This window comes from Toxorhynchites rutilus, chromosome 2 (assembly GCF_029784135.1).
Source record: "Toxorhynchites rutilus septentrionalis strain SRP chromosome 2, ASM2978413v1, whole genome shotgun sequence".
Classification (NCBI taxonomy): Eukaryota; Metazoa; Arthropoda; class Insecta; order Diptera; family Culicidae; genus Toxorhynchites; species Toxorhynchites rutilus.
The window spans coordinates 36,055,484-36,073,206 of record NC_073745.1 but is presented as its reverse complement, the minus strand read 5'-3'; the positions used below and the strand labels follow the sequence as shown (position 1 = coordinate 36,073,206).

The following is a 17,723-nucleotide window of genomic DNA, read 5'->3' as shown; positions in this document are numbered from 1 at the left end:
ATTTCCTGATATGTTCGAAGATCAAGAGTGTAGATGTAAACCTCGTTTATCAAACTATGTGGCAAAACTGGCGTCAACTCTATCTGTAAAGCCGTTATCATCGAAACAGAAAGAATCGATCAATGTAGATAGGTCGTTTTCAAAAGTTCCGCGAGAATTCAGTTTGATTCGGAAAACATCTCAAACAAGTCGAAAATTTATAATGCTCCAAATCTGTCGCTGAAAACTGTTTATACGGTAATTTTTACACGGTATATACTACTACCAAGACGGTAAAACTATTTTTGACGAACTTTGTTTAACATCGAGTTTTTATAAATTTTTTTTAGTTACAAATTTTTAATCTCGATGTGATTTAAAACAAAAAGGCTCCTTATCAATCTCCTTTTAAATGCAGCCATTCTCGAGATATTTAAAAAAAAATATTTCTAATGTATTGCCTTTTTTTATAGTAAATAGGCTCTTTTAATACGTTTGTCGTGTTATACCGCCATGTTCATGAAATGTTATGAATTTGCTTATAATTTTCAAACAACTTTTCAAAATACATCATTATGGTAAAATATATGGAAACAAACTTTCATTGGAATCAACAAAATATATGTTTTTAAATGTGCTTTTTTAGGACGATTTCACAGGAATTCATAAACGAAACAATTACATCAAGATTACTTTTTAGACGCTCTCATGTTAGAGTAAAGGTGTTCGGATCAAAAAGTGGTCAGCTTAAATTCGCCGTATTTTTTCTAATCATTCATATAAAAAACCTGATCACCCCTCATTTTGTAGGTGTGTGTGTGTGTAGAATGATGCCTCTATTTGGATTTTGACATTAGATCTTTAGTTATCAAAATGGCGATAAAGCAAAAGGAGTGACGAATCAAAATTTTGTACATGCGTCGTGAAAATCCAAACTACACGCACGCAGAAATAGCAAAATCGTTGAATGTGGCCAAATCAACCGTCACCAAAGTAATAAAAGTGTTCGGGGAACGTTGGTCGACAACTAGAAAGCCTGGATCTGGGGAAAATCGAAAGCTGGGAGCCGCAGTGACGAACAGAAGAGTGGCTAGCGCTTTCAAGCGCAATCCCAACCTCTCCGTTCGAGATGTCGCAAATAAGTTGGGAATATCGTCTACAACCGTGCATGAAGCTAAAAAACGATCCGGACTATCGACTTATAAGAAGGTAGTGACTCCAAATCGCAACGATAAGCAAAACGGCAAAAACAAGATCTCGGAAGCTGTATACGACATTGTCGACAAAGTTTGATTGCGTGATAATGGACGACGAAACCTACGTCAAGGCAGACTTCAGACAGCTTCCTGAACAAGAGTATTACACAGCAACAGGAAGGGGAAAGGTGGCAGACATTTTCAAGCATATTAAACTATCAAAGTTTGCCAAGAAATATCTCGTTTGGCAAGCTATCTGTACCTGTGGCTTGAAAAGTAACATTTTCGTTGCAACCGGAACCGTCAACCAGGAAATTTACGTGAAAGAGTGTCTTCAAAAGCGTTTGCTGCCTTTCCTGAAGAAACATGACTTGTCTGTGCTGTTTTGGCCGGATTTGGCATCCTGCCATTATGGAAAAAAAAGCCATGGAGTGGTATGCCGCTAACAAGATGCAGGTTGTGCCCAAGGATAAGAACCAAAAAACCGTTAGCAGCGAGAAGCAGTTCAAAGCAAACTGGCGTTCTGCGGCGAAGAAAGTGGATAACAAACTGTACAAAATCTGATGGCAGGCGTCAAACGAAAGGCTCGCCAATTTGGACTAGGTCGACTCGAATCTTAACTGAGTATTTTTTCCGTCTTTTATACATATTGAACTTCAAAAAGAAAGATACTTTGATTTTTTTAATAAACAAATTGTTTTTAGTTTTTTAGCAATTTAGTTTGACCACTTTTTGATCCGAACACCCTTTAGAGCCACTAATGAGGTTTATGGGATCATTCAATTATTCAAATATTGCGTAACGCACTCAGGAAGGAAAGAGGGGATGCCTTGTGGGATCTGGTTTGGACATAAATCCAAATAACTAAACGGGTTTGTTTTGTTTTGTTGACCGTTTGTTACATGTTATGTAAAGAAGAGGTAGTAGAAAATAGTACAAAATTTGATTATGATTATTTGATTACGTGCAATTCTGAAGACATTTTTTTAGAAATCTCTGTTTTCGGTCAGCACGCAAAAATGATTTCACGAACGACGAAAAGTAAACAAAGGCGCAAATTGCGTTAAGCCATCCCAATATTCTGGTCTGGTTGAAAAATACTGTTTACTGAAAAAAAAATATCACATCAATCCATCATTCCTAGGTGTCTTCGTAGCTACTTGGCTACGCGTTCGCTTACTAAGCGATCGATTGTGAGTTCAAACTCAGGGCCCTCAATTGACCATCTTTGTGTTGTTATAGAATAACTACGTCCACGCAACCATCATCAGCTATGGAGATCGATCCACGGAGGAAACAAGGATCGATTCATCCATGAAACCGCTCTGCATTGCAAGAAACATCGGGCTGCTGTTCTATAAATAACTCAACAATGATCAACACCAACTGCCTCCGCTGTCCGGTCTGCTGAACAATGGAAGAACAGATAGAATACCCTTATGCCTAAATGGCTACTACATTGCAATTTACCATAATGTAATGGAACATAAAACCTAACGCCTAAATGGCTACTACTCCTACTGTGTAATTTACAATTTATAGAAACATAAACATATGTACATGTACACGATAAAAACCCGGCTCTGTCACAGATAAAATGCTAATGAGCCTGATAAATAAATAAATGGGATAAAAAAAAATCCATCATTCCTAGTAAAAGTTATGGCTTCCATTACAACTTACCCCGTGATTCAACTTGCCCCGATGTAGCTTAGAGCTTCTTATTGATCGTGTGAGCTCGTGGCAACAATTCATGATTCGGAAAACATCTCAAACAAGTTGAAAATTTAGAATGCTCCAAATCTGTCGCTGAAAACTGTTTATACGGTTTATCAAGGAAACTATTTTAGGTATCGAGCAAACTATTTAGAATAATTTAAATGGTTGCAAAATATAAAAATCATTTGTGTACTCATTTTAAAGAAGCGGCGTTTGCTGGCGCATTTCCCATTTACAACCCTATAATTGTTGTCAATCGGACTCACATTATATTTTTAACTAATGATTGTTATTCAAACACAGTTTTTTCGTTCGTTGTCGGTTGAGGCCGGAATTCTCCAATACCTGTGATAAGTTGAAGGCAGAACCGCATCTTCCGATTACTCAGCAATTTGGTTGACTCCTATTTAAGTCTGCGATTTGCGATTTTTATCTATAGAAGCTGGTAGTCATTTATCAAATTTTCGCTAAACGATTCAAACATTGCGTTTTCTCATTCGTTCCGTGTTGGTTTTTGTTTGTAGGAACAATTTGACACACATATTGTTTATCTCGGTCTCAGTTGTTTGTTGCCTTCTTCATCAGTTCGCTGTCCGGAGTCTGTGGAGTACCTTCATTAGCGTGGATTAATAGCCCCCGAACCAGTTTTGTTGATTAGCTAACACATTAACATCTATGTTATTTGGCGATTTATGTTTACCTTTGAGACGAATTGACGCGCTGTCCCAGTGTAGGGTTCATTCGCGGGCGCCGGAAGACGCGCGAGGTGATAGAGTTGTTTGATAACATTGCGTGTTTTGGGGATTGGGGAATTTCGCACCGAAACCTGAGGGAGCATGAGTGATGGTGTGTTCGTTAGGAAGCGAATATTTGGATAGCCGAATTGAACGCGTTGTTTATCTTTCCTCTTCCAGGTGATGATTCGGGCGAGAGAAGTAACAGCGAGCCTTGTATAGTGGTCACAGTCGTTCCTGAAAGGAAAGGAATATTCCTAAAACACTCAGAGTATGAGGTGAGTTCTTTTTTTTTTTGGTGTTCTATAAACAGTATTGGAATCCAAGATTTCAATGCTACTTCATACTTAGCAAGGAAACACATAAATTATATCGAAATGAAAAGGATTTATTGGAATAACGATGAATTTTGCAACATTCCGCAGAAATTGTTCGTCTCTGATCAGATTATAAAGTCAGTAAGCTCACAGAAAAGTGATACTTATTCAGTGATTCTGATTGATATCATTGACATTTTCAGATACCCTTTTTTACAATGGCAGTGTAAGGTGCACTGCCTAAACTAGTGAATTATATCTTTCACCAGCAGTTCGCAAGTAAACAAGTATCTGCTCTTCCACTCAACTTAATTGAACTGTTTACCCAGGGCCGTTAAATCAATGTACAATTCATTGTTTGAAATAGAAAAAAAATATGATTGAGGTAAAACCTGTCTATGTTTCTTCACAGGTCAAAACAAGAGCCTATGATACAATCGTGCGGAGACGCTACCGAGACTTCATCGCACTGTTCAATTACCTGATAGAAAAGTACCCATATCGGTGAGTACAAACAGCCGTCTGTAGTGTTTGGTATAGTGTGTGGACTTAAATTAGGAACTAATTCGAATAAATGGAAAAGTGTTCATGATCTTCGGGATAGAGGGGATTGTTCTATCCACGCAGAATTGCATTGCAAATCAAAGTATGGTACCAGGACTCTAAAAAAAGTGTGTGCAAAACCACATCGAGACCCAAGGTCTGAACCAGTATCACAATGCAATTAAATCAAAGGCACGGAGGTGTTACACCTTCGCTGACTGTTTTTATCAATGCATTTAGCGAGTCACTTTGTGCATTATCTCATTGTGATACACTGATACGTTGGTACCAGGAAGGGGAACCCACTGATTCAGTGGAGTACATCTACTCTGAACTTGGAAGCATGCACCAGTCGCCTAGTGCTCAGGGTAATTTACCTGATAATGATGGCAATTCGAGCCAATTGTATACACATACTTCAAATGTTGACGACAAGTGGCAAACAATCAGTCGCTTGTTTGCGAGACGTCGACAATTGTTTGACAACGGATATAAGACTGTTGAAGGAGAGCAAAAAAAACTGCGTATTTCTTTGCAAATGTTTCAGTGAATTCCCCAAAATTGTATTGATTACTGAACTTGTTTTGAGGCTTTCAAAGCCATGGGAATTTTTCGTCTTGAAGAAAATTGAATGATATTGGAATTGGATCCGAGATTCTTTCTAATAACTGATAAAAGATAAGATAGAAGAAAAGAGAGAAAGAAAGAAACAGAACGAGAAAAAGGAGCCAAAAATCGATAAGATCACTTGAATTAAGAGGGGTAACCTACTCTGGAAGGTCGAAAAATAATCGATTTTCGTGAACTTTTTTTCGGATGTCTAATAACTGAAATGTTGGCCAATGAATACGACTTATTCCAATAATTGAAAATAATCTAACTACAACCAGTTGTTGGCTTCGCACCTCTTCGGATTCCCTAAAATATGAAAAATCAAGGGCCTTTGTCCAATGTTCATTGTACATTGTACACATTCAGAAGAAGAGTTATAGTTTTGGAAACCCTTCCTTTAACGTTTGACCGCTTCACCTTATATTCCTCTTGACGACAAAATTATTTTTGGGGTTTGAATGAAGGAATAATGAACTTTGAAAATTTATGAGGTTTTCGAGAAACTCAATCGAACTAACCGGTATTTTTTTAAGGTTATCTCCCGTTGGAATATGATTGCCAATTTATGGGCTCAAGGTAAACCCTAATCAGGCCCCCCCCCTGGATTGATTATCAAGGTCAACTCACTCGTATCAGTGCATTTAGTCTGATAAAAACATGCCGATTAATCGTATCCTGATAATGGTGGAATCTTATTCCGATGAGTGTGACGGTACAACTTACTTCTTATCTACTGCATGCAGATAAAGATGGCCGCAATCTCTTCAATTTTTCATTTCTTTTTTCAATTCAATTATCAATATTATAGAAATCATTCGTCTTGGAATTTCTATGAGCTCAAGCAAGAGTTGATTGTTGATATTGACCTTCGAAATCATAAACTAAATTAGTGAAACTGCGCTTTGAATTTCGTAAACTAAATCAAAAAATATATTGGTTCCCAGAAAAAAATTAAAAAACATCTTCAAATATATCTTAACTAATCACCAAAATGTTCCAACAGCCATCTTGTATCTAACATCCGAAAAAAAGTTCACGAAAATCGATTATTTTTCGACCTTCCAGAGTAGGTTACCCCTCTTAATTCAAGTGATCTTATCGATTTTTGGCTCCTTTTTCTCGTTCTGTTTCTTTCTTTATCTCTTTTCTTCTATCTTGTCTCTCGACTTTTTATTATTTTATTATTTATCGCTTTCTATTTCTTTTTCTTTTTCTCTCTTTCTCTCTCTTCCTCACTCCCTCTGTTAATGAATATTATCGATTCTTCTTCGATTTTCTTCACGATTATAGATCTTTCCGAAGAACTATAAAACGTCTCATAAACATTTTTCAATCACATTCGTCCATGGGTTCATAGGTTCATAGATAGGTACAGAGTAACTTCGATATAACGTACATTTCGCTTTCAAAATTGTACGTTGTATCTAATTGTACGTTATATCGAAGCATAATAAAGAACTCACAAACGTAGTCTATAATACATTATTGTGTTGCTGTTTTAGTAAAGTTAATGAATAAATTCAATCAGGAAACGAAGCCAGCCTTTCTCATGTTATATCCTTTCGTACTGTTGATTAAAGCGGTAAAGGTAAAATGTACGTTATATCGAGTGACGTTATATCGAGGGTACGTTATAACGAGGGTACGTTATATCGAAGTGTCCCTGTACTCAGCTTTCGATATTTTTTCGCCATATCTGCATATCTGAACATTACGTTTTTCCAGCGGTGGATATCAGAGTCTCCGGTAATGGTTAGGAATGACTTGCTTGTTGCGAATGTACAGTTAATATTTGACAGCTGCTTTGTATGCATGTGTTTTGGGTTGTCTTTGATTTTTGTCTACTCCAATTCAGCAGCTTCAATTAGAGTTATTGAGCTTTGGTTTCAATGTCATAATCATAACTTTATGATTGGTTACCCGCAACGATGTCCATATCCTCTGTGTAGCGGCGAGAAACTTAAATTCACCCACCTACTCCGAGAGCGGTCCTCTTTGGTCTATAATCACCAAAGTTTTAGATATGTGCGAGCGCACTATCACACTTTATGAAGGAAGATCGTTTTTTTTTGCACTCAACAATCGGTCGCGCGAGATTTTTTGAATTAAAATAAGTTTGTTCTATTTGAAAAATGCTTACGTCAATTCATGCGGACAATTAATCGCTTCAATGAACATTTGTTCGCATAGCGCGGGTTTTGCACTTACCAACACATTTGACCTTCCATTTATATTTATATTTATAAGATATGGAAATGCGTTATTTCGCCTGAAAATCCATTTCCACTTACGAACAAAGATCAATTTCGATAGCGCAAACATCGAATGGACTAACAACGCTTATTATGATGTAATTTTGTGGGAATTCAATTTTCCGAATTTTCCGACCTTCCTTCAGAGTTTTCCGAAAATTTTCCGATTTTCTCTCCACTATATTGATCTACGGGAAGAGACGAATACAACAAAATAAAGAAGGCTAAAATCGGACCATCTCTTCTTCGGGTTTTCCGCTTACCAACAGATTTTGTCTTACATTTTTATTTATATAGATAATAGTGTAATTCCAAATGAAATCGTCCTAAAAATGCAGATTTTGGAAACATTTTTGATACGACTGAAAGTTTGTATACCGTTTGTGTTGGAGGAGATATGAGTTTTCCACAGCAATTGGGATTTTTTTTTACCCAAGAGTAACATTTGAAAAGGGCGTATCAATTTTCGTAAGAGAAATCTTTGATTATTCATATCTCAAAACAGTCATTCCATGCCAAACCGATATAGTGGTTCTTAGATTTCAATGAAAATAGTAGTTTTGTTTTTTAACGCAAAATATTAGACCCGTATTTTTTATTTTTTTCGTTAGGGTGACCATTTCAATTTTAGGGTGGCCCGAAAAATCATTTTTTACCACTTTTTCCCAAAAATAACTTTTTTTTCGAAAACTTATAACTTTTGAACCACTGAACCGATATGTTGATCATCTAACATAATGTTGGATACTAGTCGGGGAAAATTGTTTTTTAACCATCGGTTAACTTATATTAAATAACATCTCTGATATTGAGTTATGTTATGTAAAAAATTCTAAACTTTCAAGAAAAAATATAAAAAAAATATAGCACCTTCTAGTCCAACCATGAAAACAACAAAAAACGACTACAATCAACACTACAATTTTTTTTGCAAGTTCAGTATTTCAATAAAAGGCTAGCTATTGGCTTTAATTTGATATGCCGATCATCTAAATCTAGGTGGTGCGGACTCAATTCACTTCATTTTCAAGCAAATTCATGCCTTCAAGCGATTTCTTGCAATAAATTCTCAGACCACCAGAGATGCCAGAATTACAAATATGTTTGTAAATTTACAGACATATCTGTAAAACACTTTATTTTTGTTGTAGACTTTTTGGATACAACAATATTTCACAGGTTTTTGAAAAATAAGAGGCTCTATTCATCACATCAAAGACATTCGACTCACCATATGACATTTTCCATAGTTTTAATACAGAAAACTTTTTTTTTCATTAATTCGTTTATTTTTACAGGCTCAGTCACATAAGTTTAATGGAGCTGAATTCTTAACTAAACATATTAACTATATCTATATATCTATGAACAATTTTCCTTAATTCTATTGTTAATAAGGTAGAAAACCGATTACTCGCGGTAGACTCGAGATAATGGGATATAAGGATATGTTGACAATGTTCACACTCACATTCTCACTCACACTCATCACACTCAATTCTTAAACCTATCTTATAACTTCTATGTATTTACATTTCAACTAAATACAGAAAAGTTATTATATTTAGTTTATATCAATACACATGACGTTAGGCCAGCGATACTCAACCTGCGGCCCGGCAGACTTTCTGGTTGGCCAATCTGGTGTGTATGTAGTTTGGAACTCATACACATAACTACTTTTGCCCTGACATCATTGCAGACGAAAGAGAGGATACGATTATTCCCAATTAATGAAAAATTGCTTCCTCTGCAGGTAGGGAAAAATCTTGAACGAAAATTGTCTCTGATAATTATTTTCTGTTCTGGATAAGATTGTTTTGCTGAAATTCAAGGAGATTTATAGAAAAATAGTTAAGTTAGGGTCAGGACTATGTTTTCTAAGTATTTAACGACATCGAATAACAATTTTTATTCTATTTTCAACAACTTACATTTGCTTTCGGGTCTGCTTATGACGAAATATGGGTTACTGTTCGATATTGTTACCACAGACATGGTTCATGGCCGTGTGGTGATCTAAAGCTTGTATAGCCTTTCATGGCGAATGGAAAATATACACTGCATTTTCTTATTAATTTCAATAACGACAAGACCGCAAGCCTTGGTGGATGTCCAACATATCAACGAAGAAATACTGATTATAATGATTATAAAAATTAACAACGTGTGTGTATGTGTATGTATGTATGTATAGATCGTTGAAACATTTAAACGCACTTACAACACATAAGTTATTTTTTATTTTACAATTAACATACTCACTAGAAATATTTTTTATCATAGAACAACGTTTGCCGGGTATATATACAGCCATTCCGTGCAAAACCCATATAGTGGTTCTCAGATTTTCGTCAAAAGTGGTAATTTTGTTTTTTATCGCAAAACATTAGACCCGTATTTTTTATTTTTTCAGTAGGGTTCCCATTTCCATTTTAGGGTAGTCCGAAAAATCATTTTTGTACCACTTTTTCCCAAAAATGACAATTGAAAATTAATAACTTTTGAATCACTGAACCGATTACCGAACCGATTTAGATAATCGACATATAAAATTGAAACTAATGACCAAGCCTTTTATTAAAAAATATTTAAAAATTATTATATTTTAGTAATTATTGATTGTAGTCGTTTTTATTTTTTTATGACTTTGGACTAGAGGGCGCTATATTTTTTTATATTTTTTCTTGAAAGCTGGGATTTTTTACATAACATATCTCGATATCAGAGATGCAATTTTTTCGTGCATCTGATTTGTGATTTGAAAATCATTTTGCCCCTCTGTCCAACTATAATTTTCTGCAAAAAATCATAACATTTGAATTACTGAACCGATTTAGATGATCGATATATTAAATTGAAGCCAATAAGCTAAAACAAGCCTTCCTTGAAAAAATATCACACTTGCAGGAAGATTGGATTCTAGTCGCATATGCCTAATTTAGTCACATAGGAATATTGATCGAAGACTTAAAACATGTTAAATTTACAAAATTATGATTTAAAAACGATAATTATAGCATCTCTGATATAGAGATATGTTAGGTGAATAATCCTCAGCTTTCCATAAAAAATATAAAACAATATAGCGCTCCTATCTTTAACCGAGAAAACTATGAAAAACTACCCCAATCAATAATTACAAAAACAAAAATTCTTTTTTTTTCGCAAAAGTAATATTTTTTCAAAGAAAAATAACTCGTAAGCTTCAATTTGATATGTCGATGATATGAATCGGTCCAATAGTTCAAAAGTTATGACTTTTTGTAGTGGGAAAAATGAGGAAAAATTGTTTTTCGAATCATCGATTAGTTTTGAAAAATCATATTTCAAAAGCGAAAAAAATTACATCTCTGATATCGAGATATTTTATGTAAAAAATTCTCAGCTTTCAAGCAAAAATATTTAAAAATATAGCGCCCCCTAGTCCAAACCCATGAAAACATAAAAAAACGACTACAATCAATAATTACGAAAATATGATCCATATTCTCTGCAAGTTCAATATTTTTCAATATTAGCTCATTGGCTTCAATTTGATATGTCGATCATCTAAATCGGTTAAGTGGTTCGAAAGTTATAAATTTTTGAAAAAAGTCATTTTGGGAAAAAGTTGGAAGAAATTGATTTTTTGGATCACCCTAAAATGGAAATGGGCACCCTAATGAAAAACTTTAAAAAAAACGAGTCTAATGTTTTGCGATAAAGAACAAAATACCACTTTTGACGAGGATCTGAGAACCACTATATTGGTTTGGCATGGAATGACTGTATATATATATATATATACAAAATACAATCTTACGTGCATCGCGCTGTACAAAGTATTAATGAATATGTGAAAATTAACGTTAAAAGACATTTCTATAGATTTGCACACTTTTACAGACATTCACATGTTTTTACAGATTTTTTTTTAAATCATCTGGCATCTCTTCCTTCCACTTTTTATCGAATATTTTCAAATCGCAGGTGTAAACATTTACGTGACTCTGACTTCGTTTGTTTTTAATTCGTTCGGAAAAACGTTATGTCAAAGAAAGGGGATATTAAAAATGCGTTGCTCAGTGGAAGGCTGAGATGCTCTTCCAGAGATGCAATAATTAATTAAACAATTGACGGAAAAATGTAATTCGTTCATTTTATAATTTTAATTATTTTTGCCCTTGACAACAATACCTCTTTTATAGTGTTGATTATCATAAGAAAAATAACACTCCTGATCGTTGGATCTCTTTTGACATTTCAATTGGATCTTTTTTGACAGCCGTTTTGATTCACTCCGCACTACCTAGATCTAAATCGGTTCAGTGGATCAAAAGTTATAAATTTTTAAAAAAGATCATTTTTGGAAAAAAGTGGAAAAAAAGATTTTTTGAACCACCCAAAAATTGAAATGGTCACCGTAACGAAAAAATTAAAAATACGGGTCAAATATTTTGCGGTAAAGAACAAAATTACCTCTTTTGACGGAAATCTGAGAACCACTATATCAGTTTGGCGTAGAATGGCTGAAAAACTATGAGTTGTACCGAAATAGTGTCTTAGACAGAGTTATAGAGTATTGATGTTTAAACGTGAAAAAAATAAACACTGAGAAAAAATAAGTACTCTTTTTCATTTACAAAAAAAAACTTCAATTTGCAATATCTTAAATACATTTTTTTTAAATTCAAGTAGAAAAATTAAAAAATAAGTCCAAGATGGTAAGACGAACTTTGTGGAACATTGAATTTTTATGAATTTTCGAAAATTCGAATTTTTGTATGTTAACAATCGTTTTTAGGCACAAATTTTGAATTGTGATGTAATTTAAAACAAAAAAGCTTATTATCATTCTTCTTCTAAATGCAACCATTCTCGAGATATTTAAACCAAAATTATAATTTATTGTCTTTTTAATAGTAAATAGGCCCTTTTAATATGTTTGTGTTATACTGTGTTATACAGAATTTCCAATGAAGTAATCTGTTCAGTTAACGAATATTTTCGTTAAAAAGAGAGCCTACGAGATTTTGTGAATTAAAATATGTTTGTTCTATTTGAAAAATTCTTACGCCATTCTATGCGAACAATCAATCCCTTCAATGAACATTCGTTCGCATAGCTTGACGTAAGCACCAGGTTTTCTCTAGTGTTAGTATTTACATTTCCAATAATAGTTAAAACGGCTCCGTCGGTAGTTTCAATGGTTTTCGAATAAAAAACGAATAAAATAAATTTGGAAGATGATTTCATAAAATGTATGGGCATTATTTTCACACAAAATTTCATACAGATTTTTTACTCATTCTTTGGATTAGGAAAAAAAGCCGGAATACGTACAAAAAAGCAGCTGACGGATTTCATGTCATTTCATGTCGTCTTAGGAGTTGACAGCACCTCAGCACCTCTCAGATAGCTGTGGAGCATTGCGGGTATAAAGACATTGGTCATTTAAGCAACTTTGTATACCGTCGATGGGGGTGTGAATGGGTCATGGGGGTGAGATTGGGTGAGATTAACAAATATTGCGAATATTTTCGAGAGTTGTGAACCGTTGAATAGGGGAAATATTTTCACTACTGAAATATAATAATCAACTGTATCATTGTTTAATTAGTCATAATTTTTTGACGTAGAACTACGTTTTTCATTAAGGGTGCCAAATCAGAAAACAGGTCACGTTTTTATGAAATAAAGTTAACGTTAATAACTATTTTTGCCGCAAACGGATTTTGACGATTTACATACCAAACGAATGGTAAATTCCCTAAGATTTGTTTGATATTCTATACATCACAATCCTCTGGTGTGTAAATGGTTAAAATTCATGAAAACTATAAACGTTTACATTTTCCCATACATTTGTTCTACTGATTTGTGTGCTTTCCCGAACAGAGCTATCAATAACGAGCAACTTATCGACGAGCAACGAAGGAGAAATCGTAAGATTTAAAGTCTCCGTGAACAAAGGAAAGGAAGAAGAACGAAGGGGAATATTTGCCTAGAATGTAAACAGTGGATCTCGCTGAGGCAAACTTTCAGTCTCGTTCTGTTTTCAAAGCAATGAACATCGCTTGTTCTTCCTTGTTTTGTGTCATCACATGCCTTCGTTTCGGGTTGAGCTGTGCACTCGACCAAGTTATCCATTCGCTGATGTCTCTGGCATTGCAATCATTGCATCAATCTGACGCCATTACATTACATTACAAAATAAATGTTCTGGAATTTGGTCTGCGGTTTAGTTTCGCTTGGCGATAGCAAAACTCTCTCCACCAAGGATGACAGCTAAGCTAATCTAGACCGGCAATATTAACAGAAAGGAGACAGAACGGAGATAAGTGTGTGTATATTTAGTCGCTTCAAGCCATCGAAATATGACATTCATGTGTGCACATGCGTGTTTCGTAGCTCTTACGCAAAAAAAGTGCGGGAATCGACTGTATCTGAGTCTATGTCAATTGCGAAAAAGGTCACCGGAATAGCGTTCGAGGTAAATTTTCAATGGATTGACATGAAACAAATTGCGACATACAATCAGCTAGTGTATTGTTCTGCGAGGGCAAGAATAAATCATCAATCAATTATCGTCAACTGCACTACAATAAAAAAATTCAGGGCGATAAAACTATTCCAGTAAACAGTTATTTCTAAAATTTCACAGCATTATAAAATAATATCCGAAGTTATTAACAAGCGACTTATATAAAATAACAGCGCAGTTCTACGTCAACAATGCGGTCGTATCTTGGACACAACCTGCTATAATTTTTTTCCGTTTTTGACCCAATCTCACCCCCATGACCCATTCTCACCCCTATCGTTGATTCTTGGAATCTTCGAAAAAGAATTACTTTACTTTTTAAAAAGAGTAATTTTTTTCTTTATTTTTTATAAAAAAATATGACTCAATAGTTATTGAGTACCTAAAAAATTCTAGTCAAAGGATAAAATGTAGGAAATTGTTTAAATTTTCATAAAAAAATGCCAAACATTTTTTAAACCGAATTATTTAAAAATTGAAATTCATGTTTATCAAAAATGTTTTTTTTAAATTCTAAAAAAATCACAATTTCCAACAAGTCACAAGTCATACATCGAAAGATGGGGCACTTTTACAGGAAAAAAGTATTTCTAACAACAACTCTTTCATGTTTTCTATGGAAAAATTACAATAAATTCTTAATTTTGTTTAAAAGAAACTCAGCGATACAGCTTATTTGACAAAGTTTTAGATCTTATTAAAATATCAAGACATCAACTTTCATTCTTTTGTAGTTTCTGGAGTACATGGCATAAGAAAAATGAGTTCTAATTTGCAAAATATTTTTTTTTTTCAAAGAAATTTCGTTTTAAAAAATTGTTTGATATTTTGAATGAAAACATAAATAATTTCATACATTTCATTCAAAAATCGAAAATCGAATACCCGCGGAAATTCAAAAGTCGCGATACTTTTTGAACAGACCTCGAATACGATGGGATGAATGACGCACTGTGAGGCCCGAAACTTCCATTCCATGTACCAAATTTTGTATCGCAGTCGAATGATGATCATCAATGTGACAAAAATCCATTTGCTTGTTTTCCTTCCCATAGGATGATCCCCGATCTCCCACCGAAACAACTGATGCTGGACACCCAGCTCGAAGAGCGTCGTCGGGGACTCCAGACATGGCTCACGATCATCTCGATGCACCCCGTGTTGGGTACATCCCCGATCCTGATCACATTCCTGAGTGACAAAACCCAGGACTATCAGTACCGGATGCGTGTCATGTACGAAAAGCAGGTGGACGAGTTTAGTCGCCTACGGGATGATGTCGATCTCCCACTGGAGGATCAGGAGAAGCTCGCTGCCAGCCGGGATAGGCTGCGGAAAATACTCCACTCACTGCAGCGATTGCGCAAAATCTTCGACGAGCAGGCGTACCGTATCGAACAGCAGGCACGTGACATGGCCGAGGTGGATCTGATACTGCAGAATCTGGATGTGCGCCAAGTGTACGGGGAGAAGACGTTCGACGGAATGTCACACAGCGTCCAAACGGTGGCGGAGCAGTCCGAACGGTACGTCCAGCTGCAGCGCAATGCCGTCAACGAGCGGATCCACGTACTAATGGACGTGCTTGCGGCGCATAAGTAGGTTCCAGTATTGCCGTTCTGACACGTTCGTCATTCGGAATAATTTATTTTGTTTTTTTTCTTCAATCAGCGAACTTTGCGATCGAGTGGAAAAAGGAGTCTTTGCCGAGTATCAGAGAGCTCTCTCGAAGTCTATCAACATCAGCAGAATGAAGATGAAAAGTGTCATCAGAGGAACCGCGGTATGTTATGTTGTATAATTACTAACGTTGCAACAAATGGGGTGTTCTGGTTAGAGTTTTCATATTTGGACCATGTTTCAAATTTCGCCAAATAGCTATTATGTTCTAACCTTCTTCTTCTTGAATGGCGTTAACGTTCCCTGTGGAACTTTTGCCGTCTCAACGTATGCATTAACTAGCGTCATTTATTAATACTTAGTTGAGATTTTCTAAGCCAAATAACACGCCTTAAATGTATTCCGAGGGGCAAGCTCTAGAATACGCGTGATCACAGTGCAAGTCGAAGGAAATTTCTTTGACGAAAAAATCCCCCGGTCAGAACGGGAATCGAACCCGAACACCCGGCATGATAATGTGAGACGCTAACCACTCGGCCACGGGTGCACCTACCTTACATACCTCAGCTATATGTCATTCATCTTAATTTAAAGAACTAATCTCCCTGGATGGAGGTAAGATGCATTGTGTAAATCAAATTAACACCCTTTCAATCAATTTGACGAATACCTTGCGCGGATCAAAACGCTTACGTGTCTCACCTTGCAGGCTGACAACATGTCCACGTTGGCACAGCGCGAGACGGTTCAGTGCGGAGAGGCGAATACGCTCGGTCGGAAGTGTGCCTTCGGGCTGCAGTGCGTTCGCAGTGAGACAATCCTCGCCGAGAAGTACCTTCTGTCGCTGCCTTCGATTCTGCTGTCGTACGCCCGCGAGGAGTCCCAGTACCATAGTAAGGTAACCGACATAGAATATATTCGTAGCAATCGTTGGAAATGCTTCATAAATTTCTCTTTCGCTGCAGATGTCGAAGATTTGGCATCAGTTAGTAGCTAATGAATCTTCCAAAAATAATGCCAACGTCTGATTTTTTTTAATTGTTTTTTTTTTTTTATCTCGAACGACTAGTTTAGGTTAGGTTAGGGTAATGCAATTGGTCGACAGGAAAGAGTAAGTTAGGGGTGCCTAAAACTAGGAGTTTAATAGTGATAATTATCAGCAGCGTTTTTTGGTCAGGAGAAATATAATCGATAGCACAAACTCTGCGCAGAACTGCAAATTATCTCGATCAAATCTAGCATAAGTCCATTTTCAAATTATTATTGTTTTACATCTTCTATTATTCCATTCGACTGCGCAAGTTTTATACACAATTGGTCTGGCAATGCAGCAATCAAGGTGATCGTTTTGATTAACATTACTTATTCACATTCGAAATACACAACAAAGCACATTTCCAACTATATTATAATAAAATATCATATTTTTTATATCCATTCGTTGATCATTATTCAAAGGAAAGAAAGTCTCGTCGAAATTCACAATATACAAATGATTAGAATTGTTCGTTTGAGTAGAAGAAGAAGACAAACCGGAATGTATTCTACAAAATACGTATTATACTAATACCGAGATACGTAAAAACACTTGACTAGCTCATTAAAATGACCTGTGATGCACAATCCAACAAGCGTTCAAAATCATCCACCACAATAACAATCCTAGTGGAAAGAAATACAGTGACATTCCGTGTAGTAGCATTTACTTGAATAATAAGCACTTCGGAGTTTTCACATGGAACCATGTCAACCGAACAATGTGTTGAACATTGAATGCATTTCCATTGGGAAAGCAACTGGTATACTTCAGCTGATTATGGGACGAAGACTTAAATTCTGTAGGGTATTTCATTTCTGTACTGGGGTGCAAATCGCATATTTCGAAAACGAAAGCGTTACTTTTGGGGTATAATGTTTTGAGCGTGAATACCTCTATACCGGCTGAACGAAGTGGTATGACAATCTATTCATTCGCTAGATAAAAGTTCTGCGAGTGATGTGTATTACTTATTGACTCCAAAAACTAGTTTCAATGGCTCAAAAACTGCATTAAAAGCAAACTGTTGAAATCACAAAAATCTAAAAAAAATTGCTCCCTGCTTGAAAATCCATCTCAGTCATTATTGTTCCGCGGTTGATGCTTGTCGTCGAATGGCAGTAAAAGTACTACAAATATTGTGATCGTCCTTGGCCCTTGGTCTTGAGAGAATGAACTGAGAAATTTT

At 35.6% G+C, this 17,723-nt stretch overlaps 1 protein-coding gene across 2 annotated transcripts in view; it reads left to right on the top strand.

Moving 5' to 3' along the window:
- Positions 1-16,935, top strand: part of LOC129769935 (sorting nexin-8-like) — a 48,221-nt gene extending 31,286 nt beyond the window's left edge. The window contains exons 2-7 of one of the 2 annotated variants that reach the window (XM_055772473.1): positions 3,809-3,906; positions 4,358-4,449; positions 14,934-15,476; positions 15,550-15,661; positions 16,208-16,396; positions 16,464-16,935. In XM_055772473.1, coding sequence (XP_055628448.1) covers positions 3,809-3,906; positions 4,358-4,449; positions 14,934-15,476; positions 15,550-15,661; positions 16,208-16,396; positions 16,464-16,526 — 1,097 coding nt within the window. In that variant the 3' untranslated portion in view covers positions 16,527-16,935. Of the gene's footprint in view, positions 1-3,808; positions 3,907-4,357; positions 4,450-14,933; positions 15,477-15,549; positions 15,662-16,207 lie in introns of both variants that reach the window. The other variant, XM_055772472.1, reaches the window with a different exon arrangement.
- Positions 16,936-17,723: the final 788 nt, after the last annotated feature.